The 17,564-nt window shown below is 59.4% G+C and overlaps 2 protein-coding genes and 1 long non-coding RNA gene across 5 annotated transcripts in view; 1 reads left to right on the top strand and 2 right to left on the bottom strand.

Moving 5' to 3' along the window:
- Nucleotides 1-881: 881 nt before the first annotated feature.
- On the bottom strand, nt 882-7,746 carry DMWD (DM1 locus, WD repeat containing). Of its 2 annotated transcripts, XM_039249674.1 has the most exons (5): nt 7,292-7,746; nt 5,922-6,104; nt 2,683-3,978; nt 1,778-1,852; nt 882-1,424 (listed from the first exon to the last, which is right to left on the bottom strand). In XM_039249674.1, exons 1-5 carry the CDS (start codon nt 7,730-7,732, stop codon nt 1,377-1,379), a joined length of 2,043 nt encoding a protein of 680 aa, XP_039105605.1. In that variant the 5' UTR covers nt 7,733-7,746; the 3' UTR covers nt 882-1,376. The 2 variants fall into 2 exon arrangements, with proteins under 2 accessions (XP_039105605.1, XP_039105613.1); XM_039249682.1 differs by lacking the exon at nt 1,778-1,852.
- A 327-nt stretch (nt 7,747-8,073) lies between these two features.
- LOC120240082 lies at nt 8,074-14,813 on the top strand. The gene is made up of 3 exons (XR_005530584.1): nt 8,074-8,137; nt 13,236-13,315; nt 14,573-14,813. It is a non-coding gene; the product is annotated as an uncharacterized LOC120240082 (long non-coding RNA).
- Nucleotides 9,987-17,564, bottom strand: part of RSPH6A (radial spoke head 6 homolog A) — a 19,628-nt gene continuing 12,050 nt past the window's right edge. The window contains exons 3-6 of one of the 2 annotated variants that reach the window (XM_039244660.1): nt 16,605-17,369; nt 14,822-14,966; nt 13,962-14,079; nt 9,987-10,414 (exon numbers count right to left, since the gene is read on the bottom strand). In XM_039244660.1, coding sequence (XP_039100591.1) covers nt 10,177-10,414; nt 13,962-14,079; nt 14,822-14,966; nt 16,605-17,369 — 1,266 coding nt within the window. In that variant the 3' untranslated portion in view covers nt 9,987-10,176. The remainder of the gene's footprint in view (nt 10,415-13,961; nt 14,080-14,821; nt 14,967-16,604; nt 17,370-17,564) is intronic. The other variant, XM_039244666.1, reaches the window with a different exon arrangement.

Genomic DNA, 17,564 nt, shown 5'->3' with positions numbered 1-17,564 from the left:
CATTCCACCCCAAGGGGGCCAATTGGGGTTCAGAATGATCGGGTAACACCCCTCTCAAGCCCAGGAATTGGGGTGGGGTGAGAAAGGGGTGAGGCCTGGGAAGGGGGGGTAGGAGGCCAGCTTCACGGGTGACTCAGCCGCAGATTCAGACTTTGGGATGGTTTAAATTTAGCCCTCAGGGCCTCTGCTTTACACTGACTTTTTTTTTTGGCAGGAGGTGGGGAAGGGGTGGTGAGAGAATTGGGAAGGGAGGCCCTCAGGAGCCAGGACCAGGGGTGACCCGCTGGCCAAAGCCTGGGGGAGAAAAATGAGCCCCCGAAATAGCTCCTTGGCCCCTGGCCCGCGGCCACATTCCTGCCCGGGCTAGGATTAGAAACAGAAACATTTCGGGGGGTGGAGGGCCGAGCGGGGCGACACCATTCCCTGCGGCGCCTGAGAGCGGCCGGGCAGCACTTTCGTTGTTCTCGGGAGGCTGGACAGCTCTGCCGGCGGGACGCCACGGTCTCTAAGCGGCTCTGTGCACCTAGACATGCACCGCCCAGAGGACCCATCAGGACAGGCCCCCGCGGGTACCTGACTTGGGTGGGTTTGGGCACTTTCTGAAGGGGCCCTGGCGGCACCGTTTCCTGCAGAGTTTGGAGCCAGAGCAACGTTCCTTCTCCACCCCAGGGCCCTGCTAGGGGTTGGCGGGGACCCCCCGGCTGTGTGCCCCCCCCCGCCTCCACCCTTCAGTGTTCCGGGCTATTAGAAGGGAGCAGGGGGAGGACCAGGTCGGAGAGAGGCAGGGCCCAGCTCTTCCTTTGGCAGAAGTAGCCGGAGCCTAGACCGCAGCAGAAGTGTGCGCGCCCTCCCTCCTCGCCTCCCAGGAGGGGACAGAGACGCTGTGAAAACAGGGAACTTTAGTATAAATAAGAGGTCCCAGGGGACAGGGAGGGCCCCTGAGGGGCTTCCATAATTTAACACTCTTCAAAAGCACAAACGACAGCACGGGCAGGGTGGGGGCCAGGGGAGGGGTGGGCCACCCCTGCCCTGCCCACAGGCCGAGGGGCACATTGCAGAGCTTGGGGGGGCGTCTCCCCTAGGAGTGACCAGTCACATGCTGGGGAAGGGATGAGGCAAACACTGATGTTTTGGAGGAAGGGGGTCATTGTACTTGGCAGTGGGTGGGGACAAGGCTTTGGCCACTGGGGCCACTACATCCCCCCAAGTGCTGGGCCAGTCTGGGGGACCCCATGATCCCCAAATTTGTGCAGGGCAAGTGATGGGAGCAGTCCATCCGTCATGGTTAGTCTTGTTAATATGTTGATCCGTGAGGTCAGCGGGAGGGTCATGGCTAGGAGGCGGGGAACGGAGGGGGGACCCCGACATCCACGGCTTCACACCACTGTGCCGCTCGGGGAGTTGCTGGGTTGGGAGGGGATGCCCTGGGGAAGACAGAGGGGAGACAGGAGGGTTAGAGGCCGCCTGGGGCTGCCGTGGCCCCACGGGGAGGGAGCCGGCCCCAAGTCCGCGAGGCGGCTGCCGCCCTGACCTTGCCCTTCAGTCCACCCCAGACCCCGCCCGGACAGAGGCCGCTTGCTGCTCTAGGTCAGGAGTTCACATCTCTGCTAGCTTTCCTGTCCCAGCAGGCGGCACTCTGGGACAATAATTAAAGTCCTGGGGGTGATCCTGAGCAGAGAGGATGGGGTAGGGGTAGAGAAGATGGGGAGAGGACAGGGCCCTTTCTGACTGGGGGGAAGTGGGGTGCGCGGGGCAGAGAACTCAGGGACAGTCCTACCTCTACCACTGACTTGCTGGGTGACCTGGGCCAACTTCCTTCCCCTGTCTGGGCCTCGGCCTCCTCGTCTGTGAACTAGGGAGATAGAGGGGTCTCTTGCAGGACTCGCCAGACTCCCCCAGACCCCAACGACCCTGCCTCTGAGACTGTGCTGTTAGGTTCTAAGGATCCAAGACCCTACGCAATTCTAAAACCGCCCTTCAAGGGAACCCGGCTGCGGCCCTCAGACCTGGCATCCTGGGCCCTGGGCCCAAGCATCCCCGAGGCGCTGTGCCGAGAGACGAGTCCCAAGGCGCCAGGTATGTGCCTCCCCACCGGGCCCTTCCTGAACCCACAGCGACGGCGGGGAGGTGGACACATCCACCTGCCACCCACCTTCAAGGCTCCCTAAGAGGTGACAGAGGTCAACAAGCAGTGACCCGCCCAAGGTCACACAGGGAGCAGCACCAGCACCCAGCTGGGGCTCCCTAGGCCGGGCCTCCAGTGGTGGGCTCAGATCCAGAGTCTGAGGCCCCCGGGCTGGAAGCCGGGCACACGGGCTCCGTGTCGCCCACGGAATCTGACCTGCAGCACTCACAAGGTTTCACAAGTCAAAAAGGACATGTCCCATAGGAACACAGATTCGGCTTCGAGCAACATGTGATAAGACCTGGCCCTGCCAGGCCCATTGGCTCCCCACTCCCCCCAGCTGTCTCTTATCCTCAGCCCTCTCTCTGCTGTCCCCGAGAGTTCTAGAAGCCCAGCACTCTGAGACCTGAGAGGTCTTGTCCTGAGACACCAAGAGGTCCCTGGCTTCCCCGACCCCACAGGGCTAAAAGGCCGTGACCGCGGCCAGCCCCTCTGCCGAGGCCCGCCTCCTCCTGGGCCCCGGGAGCGGGGGGCGCGTTGGAGCGGGGGCAACTCACCGCCTTGCCCGGCCGGGCCCACGTGCAGATGAGGCCCTCCTGGCAGGCGGTGATGATGCAGTCCTCCAGGAAGAGGAGGACCGTGAGCCGCTCCTGGGCGATCTTCTTGCACACCAGGGGCTCGAGCAGCGGCACCTCGTGGATGCGCGGGCACAGCGCCGTGCCCAGCACTTTGGCCGGGTCCAGCCGGCTGCGCGGGGCAGGGCCGCTCGGCTTGTCCCCGCCGCCACCGCCGCCACCGCCGCCGCCTCCCCGGCTGATGTTGCCCAGGCTGTGGTAGCGCTTATGCTCCTTCTCTGAGCCCCGGTCCCTCCGCTCCTGCAGCGTGAGTGTGGCAAAGCGGCCGATGCTGAACGGAGTGCCCGGCTCGGTGGCCGCGCCGGGGCCGCCCGCCTTGCCGCTGCCCGCCGGGTGCGGAAGGCTGTTGGAGCGGGACAGCGAACGGGGCAGGGGGCCAGGGCCTGGCTCGGCGCCCCGGGAACCGGCAGCAGCGGGGGCGGCGGCGGGTGGCGTGGTGCCGGGGGTGCCGGGGAGGGTGCGGGTGCGGGCCAGGGGTGGGTGGGGGTAAAGCACGTCTTCCGTGAGGTCCCACAGGCAGAACTGCGTGTCCTGGCCGGCCGAGCCGAAGCGGTAGGTGATGGGGCCGCCTTTGGGGAGCGGGGACAGGGGGGGCCCCCCGGCCGATCCCGGGCCCCCTGAAGCATCAGGCTCCTCCTCCTCCTCCTCGCCGCTCCGTTCCCCGTCGCCACCGCTGGCCGCAGCCGCCTCCTCGGCCCTCGTGGTATAGGGATCGAAGGCCACAGCATTAACCCAGGACTTGTGGCCATGGCCCCGCGCCACCACACGGCCCTCAGCGAAGGACCACACGGTGACCAGGTCGTCCTCGCCACCTGTCACGACGTAGCGGCCATCCGGGCTCCAGCACACGCACAGCAGGCCCCCAAAGTAGCTCTTCATGAGCCCCCGCAGGAGCATGGAGTCGAAGTGGAAGACACGCAGGCAGCCGTCTTGGCTGACGCAGGCCAGGTGCCGGCCGTCGGGAGAGAAGGCGAACTCATTGAGGGGGCCTTCGCCCACCGCCCACTTGGCCAGCGGGTTGCGGGGTGCCTTGCTCTTGGCGGCGTAGACGGCGAAGCCCTCGCCCTGCTTCAGCAGGCTGTACTGGGGCGGGGCCGAGGCGCACGGGTGGCTGACATTGTACAGGTACAGGTGGCCGCTGGCGTGGGAGGCCAGGAACAGGCTCTCCGACTCGGGCAGCCACTTCAGGTAGGTCACCTTGGTCTTGTCGATCAGCCGCTGCCGGGAGAAATCGTGGCGGTTGGGAGGTGGTCAGCCACTGCCGGCGGACCTCCTCCCCAGCGTGGTTCCCCCGAAAGGGCCCTCGGATGTGGCCCAGACCTCCTTGGACAGGGCCTCCCTCACCGAGGGTAAGGGATGGACGCCAGGCCATGGGAACGCAGGGGAAGTAGGGTGGCCTGTGGGGCAGCCACGCAGAGCTCCACGGAGCCTCGATGCCCCATCTTCTACAAGGGGACAGTTCTGCCTTTCAGAGAACTACCCTCTGTTTAACCCTCTCCAGGCTTAAGGCAAGAGATGGAGTCACAGGACATCGGCCCCCGAAGGAAGGGCTCTCGATCTCATGATCCACAGGCCTGGCCCCAGAGCACGGAGCCGGGCACACAGCAACTCCTGGACACGCGAGGGGCAGCCCCAGCCCCCCAGCTGCGCACGCGAGCCTCTTCTCCTTTCCGCTTCCCAAGCCACCCCCAGTCCTTCCGGGACACCCAGGACCTGCCCTCTTCTTGCCCCACCCCCACTCCAACCACGCGGGTCCCAGCTGCCATCAACCCTGCACTGGTTCCGGAGGGAATGATGCCCTGAAGCCCCTGGGTGAGCACAGCACACGGCGAATTAACTTCCTCCCCGGGCAGCTAACCTGCTTCCCGCAGTTGGGAAAAACACAGAAAACAATCAAATCGCTTCTTTGTTCTAGGGCTGAGATGAACCCTGGTCAAGAAAGGCTCGAACAGCCGAAGTCTTCTCTTTTCCCGGGCCCTCCAGACCCGACATGGGCCGGTCCCCACCAGGTCATTCTCAGAACCTCAACCGTCCACCACCAGCCCATCCATCCACCACCCTCCCCGCTCAGCAACTGCACTGGCCACCCAGTTTTCCGCTGCCCTCCTCCCAGGCTTCTGTCCCAGCTGTTCCTTTACTCAGAACGTCTTCCCCTGAAAACTTTCTTGCCGCCTTCAGGTCTTTACTTTAATGCCCCCCACCCCCCATGAGGCTTCTCCTGATCAGCTTACTTAACTTAAACCTCCCTGCTGGATACCTCCATAGGGCGCACCTGACCTTGACCTTCCGCTTCCGACATATAGCATATTTCCCTCATCTGAGAGCCGTCTGCCCCCCAGCTAGATGAGGGATCCATAGAGGCAGGGCCCTCTGTCTGTTCTGTTCACTGAGATGCAAGACCTCTAGTGCTTGGAACAATGCCTGGCACAGAACAAATGCTCGATAGATATTTTGTGAATGGACGAGCCGGTGCGTTTTGAATCCATTCACTGTCACCCTCGCTCCCTTCTGCCACTCGGGCGCTCTGTGTATTTGGAACACCTCCTCGGAACCGAGAGGGACGGACAGAGGGCAAGAGCGGCCCCTGGCCACAGAGGAGGTGGCTCGTCGGCATGTCCTCTTGCGCCCCGTCCAGACAGGACTGAGCAATCTCCATGTACCTGTAACCACAGTCCTGTGAGGCAGGGACAAGAAGCCCATTTTGCAGAGGAGTAAAACTGAGGCTCAGTGGCAGGGAAGGTGAGCTCCCCGAAACCATACGGTGAGTAAATGGTGCAGCAAGGACTTGAATTTGGAGACCATGGGCCCTGGCATCCCAACAGGGGACTAGGCTCAGTGGTCATCTCCGCAACACGGGTACCACGAGCCCTAACCCAGAGTGAAAAACTCCGGGAGCACCGTGCTCAGCCCAGGGCCAGCAGCACAGGACCTGGGCGCAGCAGGAGCAGCAGTCATTACTGGGTCTTTTCACACTGGCTGCCTGTTACCCCAGGCCACACATCTGTCAGTCCATCCCCTCTCTCTCTCTCTCTCTCCCGGTTCCTGCCCCCCCCCCCCCAGGCCTACTGCTCCCAGACAGACACTGGTCTGGTGGCAACAGTGCATGGGTGGGTGAATAGGAAGGGGGAGGGGCTCTAGGCCCTGGGGGGGGCCGTAATCACCTCTTCATTGAATAGCTTGCTGGTGTCCTTCTTGATAAGATCCAGGTACTGCACCTGGCCGGCTGAGAACCCCACCAGCAGGGAGATGGTCTCTGTGGCAGCAGTGAACTGGTTGAAGTCATGGCAGGTGGGCTGGGTGCCCTTATAGATCCGCTTGTCGATTGGCTTGTTGAGGTCAATGGACTTGGGCAGTGGGAGAAAAGGAGTTAATAATAGCTTCTGCGACTGAGAGGCAGGAAGAGGGTGTTGAGGTTGGGGGAAACCACTAAGAGGAAGCAAGGGTAATCCCTGAGGGAAGTGGGTAGGTGGATGGGTGAGTGGGCAACCACAGACCGGAAGGCCCCCCCTTCCCCCCCCCACGGAGACCACAATGCTTCCCCCCAAAGTTGGAGCCGCTAACTTTAGGGGACTCCCTTGCCCGCAGTATCAAGGCTTGCAGACCCCACAGTCCCATTCCTTTCCAGTCCTGCCCCACGGCCTGGATCTCAGCACCCCAATATCCAAGCTCCCCCAAGGTCAGGGCCGCCCACATCCCGGGACTCTAATGCCCAACATCCGGGGATTCTGTTTTCTTTGGAGTCCCTAAATCTCAGGGCCTCCATCAGTTCGCGGACACATGAAACCGCATGGTCCCTCACGTTTTTGGCCCTTCATTGCCTCTGGGCTCCCAGGACCTCCATCATTTTGGGGACCACCATAACCTCCACGGGGCTCATCCCCTCTGGGACCTACGTGCCTCTAGAGACGACCACCACACCTGCGGATGTCCCCCCGGGCTCTCAGCTCAGAGATTCCCGTTCCCTCCATGACCCTGTGTGGCCTAAGACCCCATTCACCTCCAGGATCCCTATGACCTCTAAGAGCCCCATTGATTCCACAATCGTCCTCACCTCTGGGCTCCCAACGTCTCAAGGCTCGCCCTCAGCACCTCCTGCCCTGCAATACCCCTGGCTTCTCCATCACTTTCCAGCCTGCACCACCTCGGGAATGCCCATCACCTGAAGATTCCCTACCACCCACAACCACGGAGGGTCCCATGCCATCTGGGAATCTCTCCAAAATACCAGTCCAATCCCCCCCACGCAGAACTCGGGGATCCCACATGACTCAAGATTCTCCATCACCTCCAGGACGTTCTCCATCACCTCCAGGACGGCCAGTACCTAGGAGGTACTAAAGGGCTAAAAGGCCACCACCTTTTAGAATTCTGCATACCCTCCAGGCACTGTTTCCTCTTAGGACACCCGTCACAAGTAGGATGCCAATTCAAAGGCCCAAATCAACCGGAGGCCCTCCCGTCACTTCTGATCACCTCAGGGGGCCCTATCCTCTCTGCCAGCACCGAGGCCACCACGATGCAGGCCGCTCACCCGCTGGCTCCCGCGGCGGCAGCAGCCGGGGTAGAAATAGAGCTCGCGGCCCAGGTTGAAGCAGACGCGGTCTCCTCCGGCACTCAGCCCCGCGGGCGTGGCGGGCGGTTCCCCGGCCCCGGCGCCGTCGGGCTCCCCGAGGCGCACGAGGCTGAGGCGCACGGCGGGCAGCGCGGGCCCTGGCCCCGGGCCTGCGGGCGGCGGGGACGGCGCGGAGCCCGCGGCGCCGGGGCCGGAGGAGGAGGCAGGGCCGGGCGGGGGCTGCGGCGGCTGGGGCGGCGCCGGGGTCTGGGCGGAAGCCGGACCCGACCTGCGAGCTGCGCCATCGCCGGGGAGCAGCTTGTAGAAGCCCTCGCGGGTGCGGAACTGCGACTTGATTTCCGCGCAGTCCCCCATAGCGGCGCCGGGGCCCGAGCCGCCCTCCGCGCCGCCCGCCGCCATCTTGGGCGCCCCCCTCCCGCCCGGGCCCCGCCGCCGCCCTACCGCCGCCCGCCGCCGGGCCCCTTGCCGGAAGCCACGGGCTCGTGCCGGAAGGGGTGGGGTGGTCACCCGGGCGACGCCTCTTCGATTGGCAACAGGATCGGGAGGCGGGATGAGCTCGGGCCGTCGCTCCGGTAACGGTTCGTGGGCTGGAGGCGGGGCGAAAGGTGGGGCGTGGCTTTTGTGCCATCAGCCGGCCTGTGGTTGGCTGGGGGGCGGGGCCCAGAGGGAGATGGGCGGGGTCGTGGCAAATCTCAAATCCCTAGCAACGGCGCCCTGGGAACCGTTTGCCTAGCAACGGAGGGACCCTCAAGAGGAGGCAACGTTCATAACCTGGCCTTCCCATCGCTTCACAGACGACCCCAGGTGATTCTAGTGCCTTCTAAGACTCCCAACATACACCTTTCTGATCTCCAGTGTTTCCCACTGACCTCCTAAAATCCCTGACTGGCGACAGCATCTCCAGACATTCCACGCCACCCTGGTTGCTGTCCCAAACCCTGCTGATCTCCAGTGTCTCCATAAAACGCCTAGGGCTTCATCCGATCCGCTACTGATTAATGCTAATCTCAAACATTTCTACATTTCCCTCCAACCTCCAATATATGTCTCCATGACTTCACTATCTTTACAATCTCACTTGGTCCTCCAACACCCTCTTGTGATTCCAAAATTTCATTGATCCCCGCAATGCCCCCCGTGTCCCGATGATCCAGCAGTGATCCAAAAGCTCTTGCGGATCCCGTGAGCCCCCACTGATTGCCAGTGCCCTTCACTTCTGCTGAAGCCACCCTGTTCCCATCACAGACTTTCCCAGACCATTCTCAGTGGTCTCTCAGATTTCTCATCAGGATGCCCCAGGGGCATCTCACACCCAGCACGTGCTACAATGAAATTAAAATTTGGGGCACCTGGGTGGCTTAGTCGGTTGAGCGTCCGACTTTCGCTTAGGTCATGATCTCGCGGTTTGTGGGTTCGTGCCCCGCGTCAGGCTCTGTGCTGACTGCCGGCTCAGAGCCTGGAGCCTGTTTCAGTCTGTGACTCCCTCTCTCTCTGATCCTCCCCTGCTCACGCTGTCTCTGTCTCTCTCCTAGAAATAAATAAAACATTAAAAAAAATTGTTTTAAATCTTCCTCCAAATCCTGCTCCCCACCCCCGCCCCGGTCCCCATCTTAGAGTTCACACTGCCATCCCCCCGGTCACTCAGTCTCCAGACCTCAGTGTCTTCCTAGATCTGTATCATCTCCCTTCACCCCCTGCTTCTAGCCCCCAAGTCTTTTGCGTTCTGTTACCTGAATTCCTCTTTTCTAGTCTCTTTCTCTGCATAGCCCTGGTCCAAAGTCCTCCTCTCCAGTCCCGCCCTCCCCAGCAGCCTGGTCTCTGCTCTCCCAGACTGCCATCCCACCCATCCTATGTACGCTCCACTTGGCATCTAGAGAGGTCTTTCTAAACACGAATATGACCAGGGCCCTCCCTTGCTCCAACACCATCTGAGGCTCCCCAGTGCTCTCAGGGCAAAGTAAAGCCCTGAGTGATCTGCTCCTGCCAACCTCTCTTTCCAGCCTCATCTCTCACTACTAACTCCTCACACCACGTCCCAAACATAGAGATTCGGGAAACTACCTCAACGCAGAACTCTCTCTTGCTCTTGCTCTTTGCACATGCTGTTCCCTCTGCTTGGAATGCTCTTTCCCACTCTGTTCTTGACCCTTTGAGAGTCAGCTCAGAAGCTCGGTCAGTCCTGTGGGCTCCTCCATCTAGGTTGTCACTGTTGGGGAGTGTGTCTGTCTCTCCTGAAGAGTGTGAGCCCTGGGAAAGCAGAGCTGGGGCTGCTTGGCCCCCTTTGTGTCCCCACCGCAGGGCTGGGCTGACAGAAGGCACTTCAGCACTTGTTTGGGAGCTCCTGAGTGGCTCTGTCGGTTACACATCTGACACCTGATTTCAGCTCAGGTCACGATCTCACGGTTCATGAGTTCATGCTCCTCCTCGGGCTCTGCGCTGACATCGCGGAGCCTGCTTGGGATTCTCTCTCCCCCCCTCTTCCTTGTCTTTCCGAATAAATAAATAAACATTAAAAAAAAAAACCAGCTGTTTGATGGCCAGATGAGCGAATCAATGAAACAGATGGGAGAGACTGTGCAGCAATGTCTGTTCTCAGCAGAGCCCAACAGCCCTGACTTGTAGGCCACGTCAACAAACGCAGTGAACAAACAAATGGGAAACTAGGCCATAATGCCATGGGGACATTTTATTTAGAGCAGCTACCTTCCTCTTCTACTCATGTCCTCCAGGGGCAGAAAGCAAACCAACAGTGAAAAACAAAACAAAAACAAAAAACCCATCACTATGTATAAGGGAAAGCCTGCTATCTACCTGCTGGGGGAAGGGGTTGGTGGGGGCCCCCTTCAGTCATCCAGATCCTCTTCCTCATCTTCTTCCTCATCTTCCTCCTCTTCCTCCCCGGCCGTCAGGGCCTGCTCCTGGGCCGCCTTGAGGGCTTGCTCCTCTTCCACCGTGGGGTCACTCATCTCCGTGATCTCGGGGCCGCTGGGGTACTCCTGCTGAACGGGGGCCGGCAGAGGTGGGTTGAAGTTCTCGGGACTGTACTTGTGGCCCCAGCCGATGTAGATGTTCTCAAACTTCCTGGAAAGGCGGAGAGATACTGGGCAATCCTCCCCCGAAGGCCCCAGCCTGGACTTCCATTGAAGGTGGGCCCCGGGGAGGGCCCGAAACGACTGCACAGTCGTGGGTGGCGGCGTGGAATGTGCCTAGCAGGTCTCTCCATTCCCATGTCTTCAGCGTTTCCTGTGCGGCTGTCTTAGTGCCGGGCCTGCCTACAGCTGCGCTCTGCAGCAGGACGTGTCACGGCCAAGCACTCTAAACGTGGCCGCTGCAGCCAGACACCTGAGTTTTTTCTTTTCTTATGTATAATGTTTTATTTACTTTTGAGAAAGACAGACAGAGTGCGAGTGAGGGAGGGGCAGAGAGAGAGGGGGAGACACAGAATCCAAAGCAGGCTCCAGGCTCCGAGCTGTCAGCACAGAGCCTGAGCCGGGGCTCGAACTCATGACTCGTGAGATCTTGACCTGAGCCGAAGTTAGAAGCTTAACGGACTGAGCCACCCAGGCGCCCCTCCCACCCCCAAAAGCCTGAGTTTCTAATTGTATTTGATATTCTGATTTCACCCGTGCTTTCTTCTTGGGCCCCCTGGTTACTTAGGAGCGTGCTGTTTAATTTCTACATATCTGTGAAATTCCCCCAAATTCCTTTGTTATTGATGTCTAATTTCACTCCAGTATGGCCAGGGAACGTATTTTGTATAATCCATCCGGTTGAATTTATCGACATTTGTGTCCTGGCCTAGCATATGGTCTGATCCTAGAGATAGTTCCATGGGCACTTGAAAAGAACTGCTTAACCCAGGCAGTTAAGCGTCCAGCCAGCTCAGGTCAAGATCTCAGGGCTCATGAGTTCGAGCCCCACATCAGCTCCGTGCTGACAGCTCGGAGCCTGGAGCCTTCTTCGGATTCTGTGTCTCCCTCTCTCCCTGCCCCTCCCCCGCTCATGCTCCATCTCCCAAAAATAAATAAATGTTAAAAAGGAAAAGAAAAGAATGTGTGTTCTGCTGTTGCCAGGGTGGATTTTATGTCATTTTAATGAATTTAAATTTAAACGATAAAACCAATATTCAGTTCTGTTCTTGGATAACAGAAGTGTGTCTAGGACAGCCTGGGTCCAGGAATCTACTTTCTCAGCTGTGAATGTGGTGGAATCTGAGTACAAGGTCAAGTACTTCTGATGAAAACGTAGCACCCAGATGGAATGTGCTGTAAGTGTGAACTTCACACCAGATTCTGAAGACACAGTATGAAAAATTAAAAAAAAAAAGAATGTAAAATAGCTCGTTAAGTTTTACAGCACTGATGTCACATGGTAATGATAACGTTTAAAATATAATAGGGTAAAATAAATTATTCAAGTGAATCTTGCCTGTTTGTACTTTTTAAAAAATTTTTTCAAAACATTTCTTTATTGTTGAGAGACAGAGACAGCGTGAGCAGGGGAGGGTCAGAGAGAAAGGGAGACACAGAATCCGAAGCAGGTTCCAGGCTCTGAGCTAGCTGTCAGCACAGAGCCCGACGCGGGGCTCGAACCCACAAACCATAAGATCATGACCTGAGCCGAAGTCAGACGCTTAACCGAGAGAGCCACCCAGGCGCCCCTCCCAGAATTTTAACTAGAGGAGGAAATGGGAGAAAAAGGCGGGTACTGGCAGACAGGGAGAGGGGCCGTGCGGGGCAGGGGGTGGGGTGAAGAGAGAGGGATGGAGAATTTGCCACCGAACCTGCTTGGCTTTGCCCTTATTTTCACAGCCTTGCTGTTCCTGAGAACTTTGCTTTCCTCCAGGTCTTCCTAGAGCCTTCGAATACACTGCTCTCTTGGAAGCCACACCCAGGAGGTTGAGCTTCCTAGAAAGATGGACCTTCAGGCCCCCACCCCACTCCCGTGTCACCAGAGCCTGCACTTTAACCAGATCCGTGGGGTCCTGTACACTCACAGTCTGGGAAGCTCTGGTTCACCTGCTTCCTCCTCCCCCCACCCCCTTACTTCTTTCTTTCCCCAGAGAGTTCACATCAAGGGTGCTCTTCCCAGGGATTCCCATTTGATCCCCTCAAGATGACAGGTGTGAGCTGGTATTGATCCCTGCACTGTCCCTAGTGCAGCACTTAGTTTGGGGTATGTGTTCGGCTGGGGAAGGGGTGCTATACTATTAATGTCTGTGCTTCCTCTGCCTGCTCTCAGGGGCAGGGTCCGTATCGCCTTTTCAATAAAGGGCCTGGGACCTAGCATACAGGTGGCAAACAGTGGCACCCAAGAGTGTTTTATAAAGAAACATAGTTGGAAGGATGCGTGATTGAGTGATGGATGGGTGGGTGAGTGGCGTTCCCAATTTGGATCTATCTTTTGCTTCCAGAAAGATGTTGCCAGGGGCGCCTGGCTGGCTCAGTCGGTGGAGCGAGCACCTCTTGATCTCGGGGTTGTGAGTTTGACCCCTATGTTGGGTGTTGAGATTATTTAAAATCTTTAAGGGGCGCCTGGGCGGGTCAGTCAGTTAAGCATCTGACTCTTGGTTTTGGCTCAGGTCATGTTTTTCACGGTTCACAGGTTGGAGCCCTGCATGGGGCTCTGTGCTGGCAGCGCGGAGCCTACTTGGGATTCTCTCTCTCCCGCTCTCTCTCTGCCCTTCCCTGACTCATGCTGTCTCCATCTCTCTCAAGATAAAGAAATAAACCTTAAAAAATAAATAACATCTTTAAAAAGAAAAGAAAGCTGTTGGCCAATTAGGGTGTGGCCAGAAAGGAGCTGGCAAAAGCAAGCAAATGAGACTCTCCCCTGTTTCCAGAGGGGGGACATCGCCAGGAATGTGGTCACAGTACCAAGATTTCGTGAAATGTCATCACAGGATGGAACAGGGCAGGTTCGCAGGGAGCTGGAAACGGAAAATCTAGGAAAACGTATCCTGCCATCTGGTGGACAGGGCTGGTAAGTGCGCCCGCCGCGGGGCCGCAGAGAGCGCTCCCTAAGTGGCCAAGCCGAAAGGCTGGGATGTGCCTGGTGGGGGAGACTGAGGGACTCTGCGCGAGGAGTGAGTGTGTAGTGAATGTCTCCGTGAGTGTGTGTGGGTGCGAAGATGCAGGGGTGACAGATCTTTTGAGGAGGGGATCCTGGCAGGGAAGACTTCTGCCCCAGAGAGAGAAGACGCTTCAAACTGGAAGAACGGCCAGGGGGCCCAGGGAAGAAGTTAGGTCCCCCGGGAACAAGACTCTGCCCCTGGCAGGGTCACATCAAAGTGGACTGCTGAGTCCTGTCTGGCTCTGTGACCCATGTAGCGGAGGAGCCTGGACCGGGAGGCCAGAGATCCAGGTTTGAATCCTGCATATGCTGTGTGACCCTGGGTCAGTTCCTTCCCCTTTCTGATCCCCCATTCTCTTATCCGAGGGGCTCCCGTCTTTTGTCTGGGATTTCTCATTTTGGCCCTAGTGGAAGTCCTGGAGCTGAGTGAGGGGGGTCAGCGCTGGGGGCTTCTTGAAAGGGCTTCCTTCCAATCCCCGCCCCCACCCACCCTTGGCCTGGCTCGGAAGAAGTTGTCGGGTCTTCCTCTGCTGGAAGGGACTCGGGGAAGACCTACTTGCCACTGGCGTAGGCATAGGCCCCTGGCCAAAGATTGGAGCGCACGACGGCCACGGAGTACTGCGGGCAGAGGGTGCAGGACAGGCGGGTGGTCCAGGGGGTCATGTGCATGATTTCTGCAGAGGAGTGGAGACCGCCAGGGGAGGTCAGGGCTCCCCGCAGCCCTGCACAGCCGCCCCTCCCCCAGGGGAGACTGAGAGGAAGAGGGGAGGGAGCAGAAGAGGAAGACAGGGAGGGCCATGAAGGGAGTGTGGCCCCAGGAAGCCGCCTCACCTGTCAGAGCCTCAGTGGCCGCATCCAAGAAGTGGGTATACTTATCTCACCTCCCTTGCACTCGCTGCCGTGATCGCCCTTCCAGGTCAGCCCCTGGCTTGGACCAGGGTGCAGAGGGCACGGCACAGGCCCTGGGCACATTCACCAAATGTGAATCTGGTTCACATTTGGGCTCTGCCTATTCACTGGCTCTCAGCCTCTCCTTCCTCCTTCCTCCAGGTACCTGAGGCCCTGCCCGCAGGAAATCCCTCTCCAGTCTTCCAAATTCCAGCTCCGGTCCTGCCTTCTTGGGGAAGGCCCCTCTAATCCTGTCTGTCTCTCTCCCCAAACCCACAGGGGACTGGGAAGATCGGATCCCACCATCCGGGACACTGCCATGTGCCAGACGCGGCTCATAAGACGGACGTGTTCCCGTAACCCCAGGAGGGAGGCAGCATCACCAGGCCAGTGTCACAGATGAGGGAGTGGCTGAGGCCCAGGGAGATGCCCCCGCAGCCTTGCTGTCCTTCCCCCCCTCCCCCGCTTTCTCCCCAGTCCCCACTGGGCTGCTGGGCTGGCATGTGCGAGGCAGAGAGGACCCGTTACCTGCATCTTCTGAGAGCGGCGTCAGCAGCGGGGGCCCGACTTCCTGCTCCACCTCCTCCATCGCCTCGTCTGCCTTCTCTTCCTCCTCCCCTAGCTCCTCTTCCTCCTCCATCTTCTGCAAAGGGTTCACCCAAGTGCAGCGGCCCTGGAGGTTGGGGGGGGAGCGGGGAGTCAGTCTGCATCTCTGGGCAACAGCAACCGGCCTGCACCGTGGGAGGAGGTGAGAGGCCAGGAAGGGCACTGGGGACTGGCCCTGTCCTCGGGGACCCAGGTATGAGCATGGCGACGGGGCTAGTCACACGGGTGGGGGGAGGGAGAATGGGCTGAGAGAGCTCCAGTGGTGAGGTGGAGACCCCTGCCTCAGCCTGGCTGGGCGGCCCCCACCTGGGCATTCATTCATCCATTCGTCAGATATTTAATGAGCACCTACTGTATACAGACAGATAGGTGCTGGGAAAGCATCTTTGAGAGGAGAGACCCCCCCCCATCTCTGCCCCGTGGAGATCTCCTGCTCATTTGTGAAATGGGGGGGGGGTATAGGGGCTTCTCCCATTGGATCGCTGTTGGGATGTAGGAGGCACTGAAGAGCTGATGTATGTTTGCTGCGTTAATGCACCTAAGCGCACAGCATAGAGCAGATCTCAGTTGCCGCAACTCCGCAGAGGGAATACCAGTTGCGTATCACTCTCAAAAGAAGGCATCTGGATTCAAGAAGCCACGGCGGAGTCGATAAACGTTTGTTGAATGAATGGATAAAATGAAAGAATAAAAAGTTCCTCGCAAGCAGCTGGCGCTTCCTTGAGCCAGTGAGCGCATGAGTGTAAAGGTCAACACCCGCGGTCAAAACCGGCAGGTCCTCAAGCTCTTATCCACAACCCCCAGATCTGAAAAGCGTTGAAAACCAAAAGTTGCTTTCTTGCGTCCTTTGGCAGCAACCTTGACCTGAACTAATGAGAGACTACTCAGCGAGTGGCAGCAGAAGTAATGAAGTCCTGCCCCCCTCCGGGGATGGGGGTGGGGGGTGGGGCTCAGTCGGTTATGCGGGACTGACTCTTGATTTCAGCTCAGGCCATGGCCTCATGGTTGGTGAGTTCTAGCCACACGTGGGGCTCTGTGCTGACAGCATGGAGCCTGCTTGGGGCTCTTTCTCTCCCTCTTCCCGCTCGTGGGTGCTCCCTCTCTGTCTCTCCCTCAAAATAAATAAACATTAAAAAAATAAAAAAGAAATCATGAAATCTTTGGGGCGCCTGGGTGGCTCAGTCGGTTGGGCCTCCGACTTTGGCTCAGGTCATGATCTCATGGTTTGTGGGTTTGAGCCCCGCGTCGGGCTCTGTGCTGACAGCCAGCTCAGAGCCTGGAGCGTGCTTCCGATTCTGGGTCTCCCTCTCTCTCTGACCCTCCCCTGCTCATGCTGTCTCTCTCAGAAATAAATAAAACATTTTTTTAAAAAGTTGTATCTCTAAAAAAAAAAAATCATGAAATCTTTGAGTCTCGGCTGGAGCCCCAGCCCCTCCTTGAGCTGAGCTGTGGCCTAATCCCTGCTGCGTGTGCCCTGGCACCCGTTTGAATTCTGAAAAACCCAGAACGCCAGGGTACATCCGGCCCCGACAGTTGCTTACAGGCCATCGTCAACCCACAGGCGCTGCGGGAGCGAACCGACGGATGAGCGAATGTTACGCGGCTCGGCCTGCTGAGAGCCAGTGCCCCCTGGCGCATGGCCGCGGGCGCGCCCTCCCCGCCTGCCCCCTACCCCCCCCCCCCCCGCGGCGTCCCCGGCGCTCACCTGCGGCAGGATGTGCTGCGTGTGGTGCACCCAGTTGGCCATGGAGTCCACCAGCTCGAGCACCGGGATGCCCTCGAAGTCGGGGTTCTCCTCGTAGGAGTCGCGCCCCGCGCCGCCCTCCTCTTCTTCGTCGCCCTCCTCCTCCCCAAACTGGTAGAAGCCGAGCGGGCTGATGTGCGTGGCGGCCGAGATGCGCGCGATCTGCGCCCGCAGGTAGTTGGCCTCGTTGCCGGGGAAGGGCGGGAAGCTGACGACCGGCGCGTCCAGGTGGCCGGTGAAGAACTTGCGGATCCTGCGCGCCTGCACGATCTGCGCGGGCGTGACGTGCGGCAGCCGCGCCCACGGCCGGCCCGGCTCGTTGCACACGAAATACAGGTACTTGTTGGTGCCCGAGCGGCTCTCCTCCTTGGGGACGGCGGGCGGCGGCTTCCACGCGGGCTTGGGGACCACGTCGCTCACCTTCTCCTCGTCTTCCTCGCCCTCCTCCTCGCCCGGCGCGTCCGCGGCTTCCCCGCCCTCCACCGCCTCCTCCACCTCCTCCTCCTCGCCCTCCTCCTCGCCCTCTCGGAACTCCACCTCGGCCACCAGGTAGCTGCGGCGGAGCCCCAGGATCTTGCCCCAGAAGCGGCACGTGTGGACGGGCTGCTGCTCCACCAGCTGCTTCAGGGCCAGGAAGATGCGGAAGCTCTCGTCCGAGCTCAGGCCCACGCCAGCCTGCTCGAAGTAGAAGGCCGCCTCCATGACGTTGGGCACCGGGGTGTCAGCCTGCAGGGGGGAGAGGTGGAGGGCAGAGGAAAGAGGGCTGAGGCCCTGCTCCCCCTAGCCTAGCCCGGCTTGTGAAATCCAGAGAAGGAAACCGCTCTGTAACCCAGCTGCTCATGCGAGCACTGCAAGCAAGCAGGCAGGCAGGCAAGAAGGAAGGGAGGGAAGGAGGGAGGAAGGAAAGAAAGAAAGAAGGAA

This window comes from Hyaena hyaena, unplaced genomic scaffold, assembly GCF_003009895.1.
Source record: "Hyaena hyaena isolate Hyena2069 unplaced genomic scaffold, ASM300989v1 scaffold_9, whole genome shotgun sequence".
In the NCBI taxonomy this organism is placed as follows: Eukaryota; Metazoa; Chordata; class Mammalia; order Carnivora; family Hyaenidae; genus Hyaena; species Hyaena hyaena.
Note: the sequence above shows the minus strand (reverse complement) of the source record. Positions and strands in the feature narration are given on the sequence as shown.

Excerpts from the sequence above, each read along its gene's own strand:
- DMWD (XM_039249674.1), bottom strand. The coding sequence starts at position 7,732 with ATGGCGGCGGGCGGCGCGGAGGGCGGCTCGGGCCCCGGCGCCGCTATG. Across the intron at positions 6,105-7,291 it reads GCCGCCGCGGGAGCCAGCGG|TCCATTGACCTCAACAAGCC; the intron begins GTGAGCGGCCTG and ends CCACTGCCCAAG. Across the intron at positions 3,979-5,921 it reads GCAAGCTATTCAATGAAGAG|CGGCTGATCGACAAGACCAA; the intron begins GTGATTACGGCC and ends TTCTCCCGGCAG.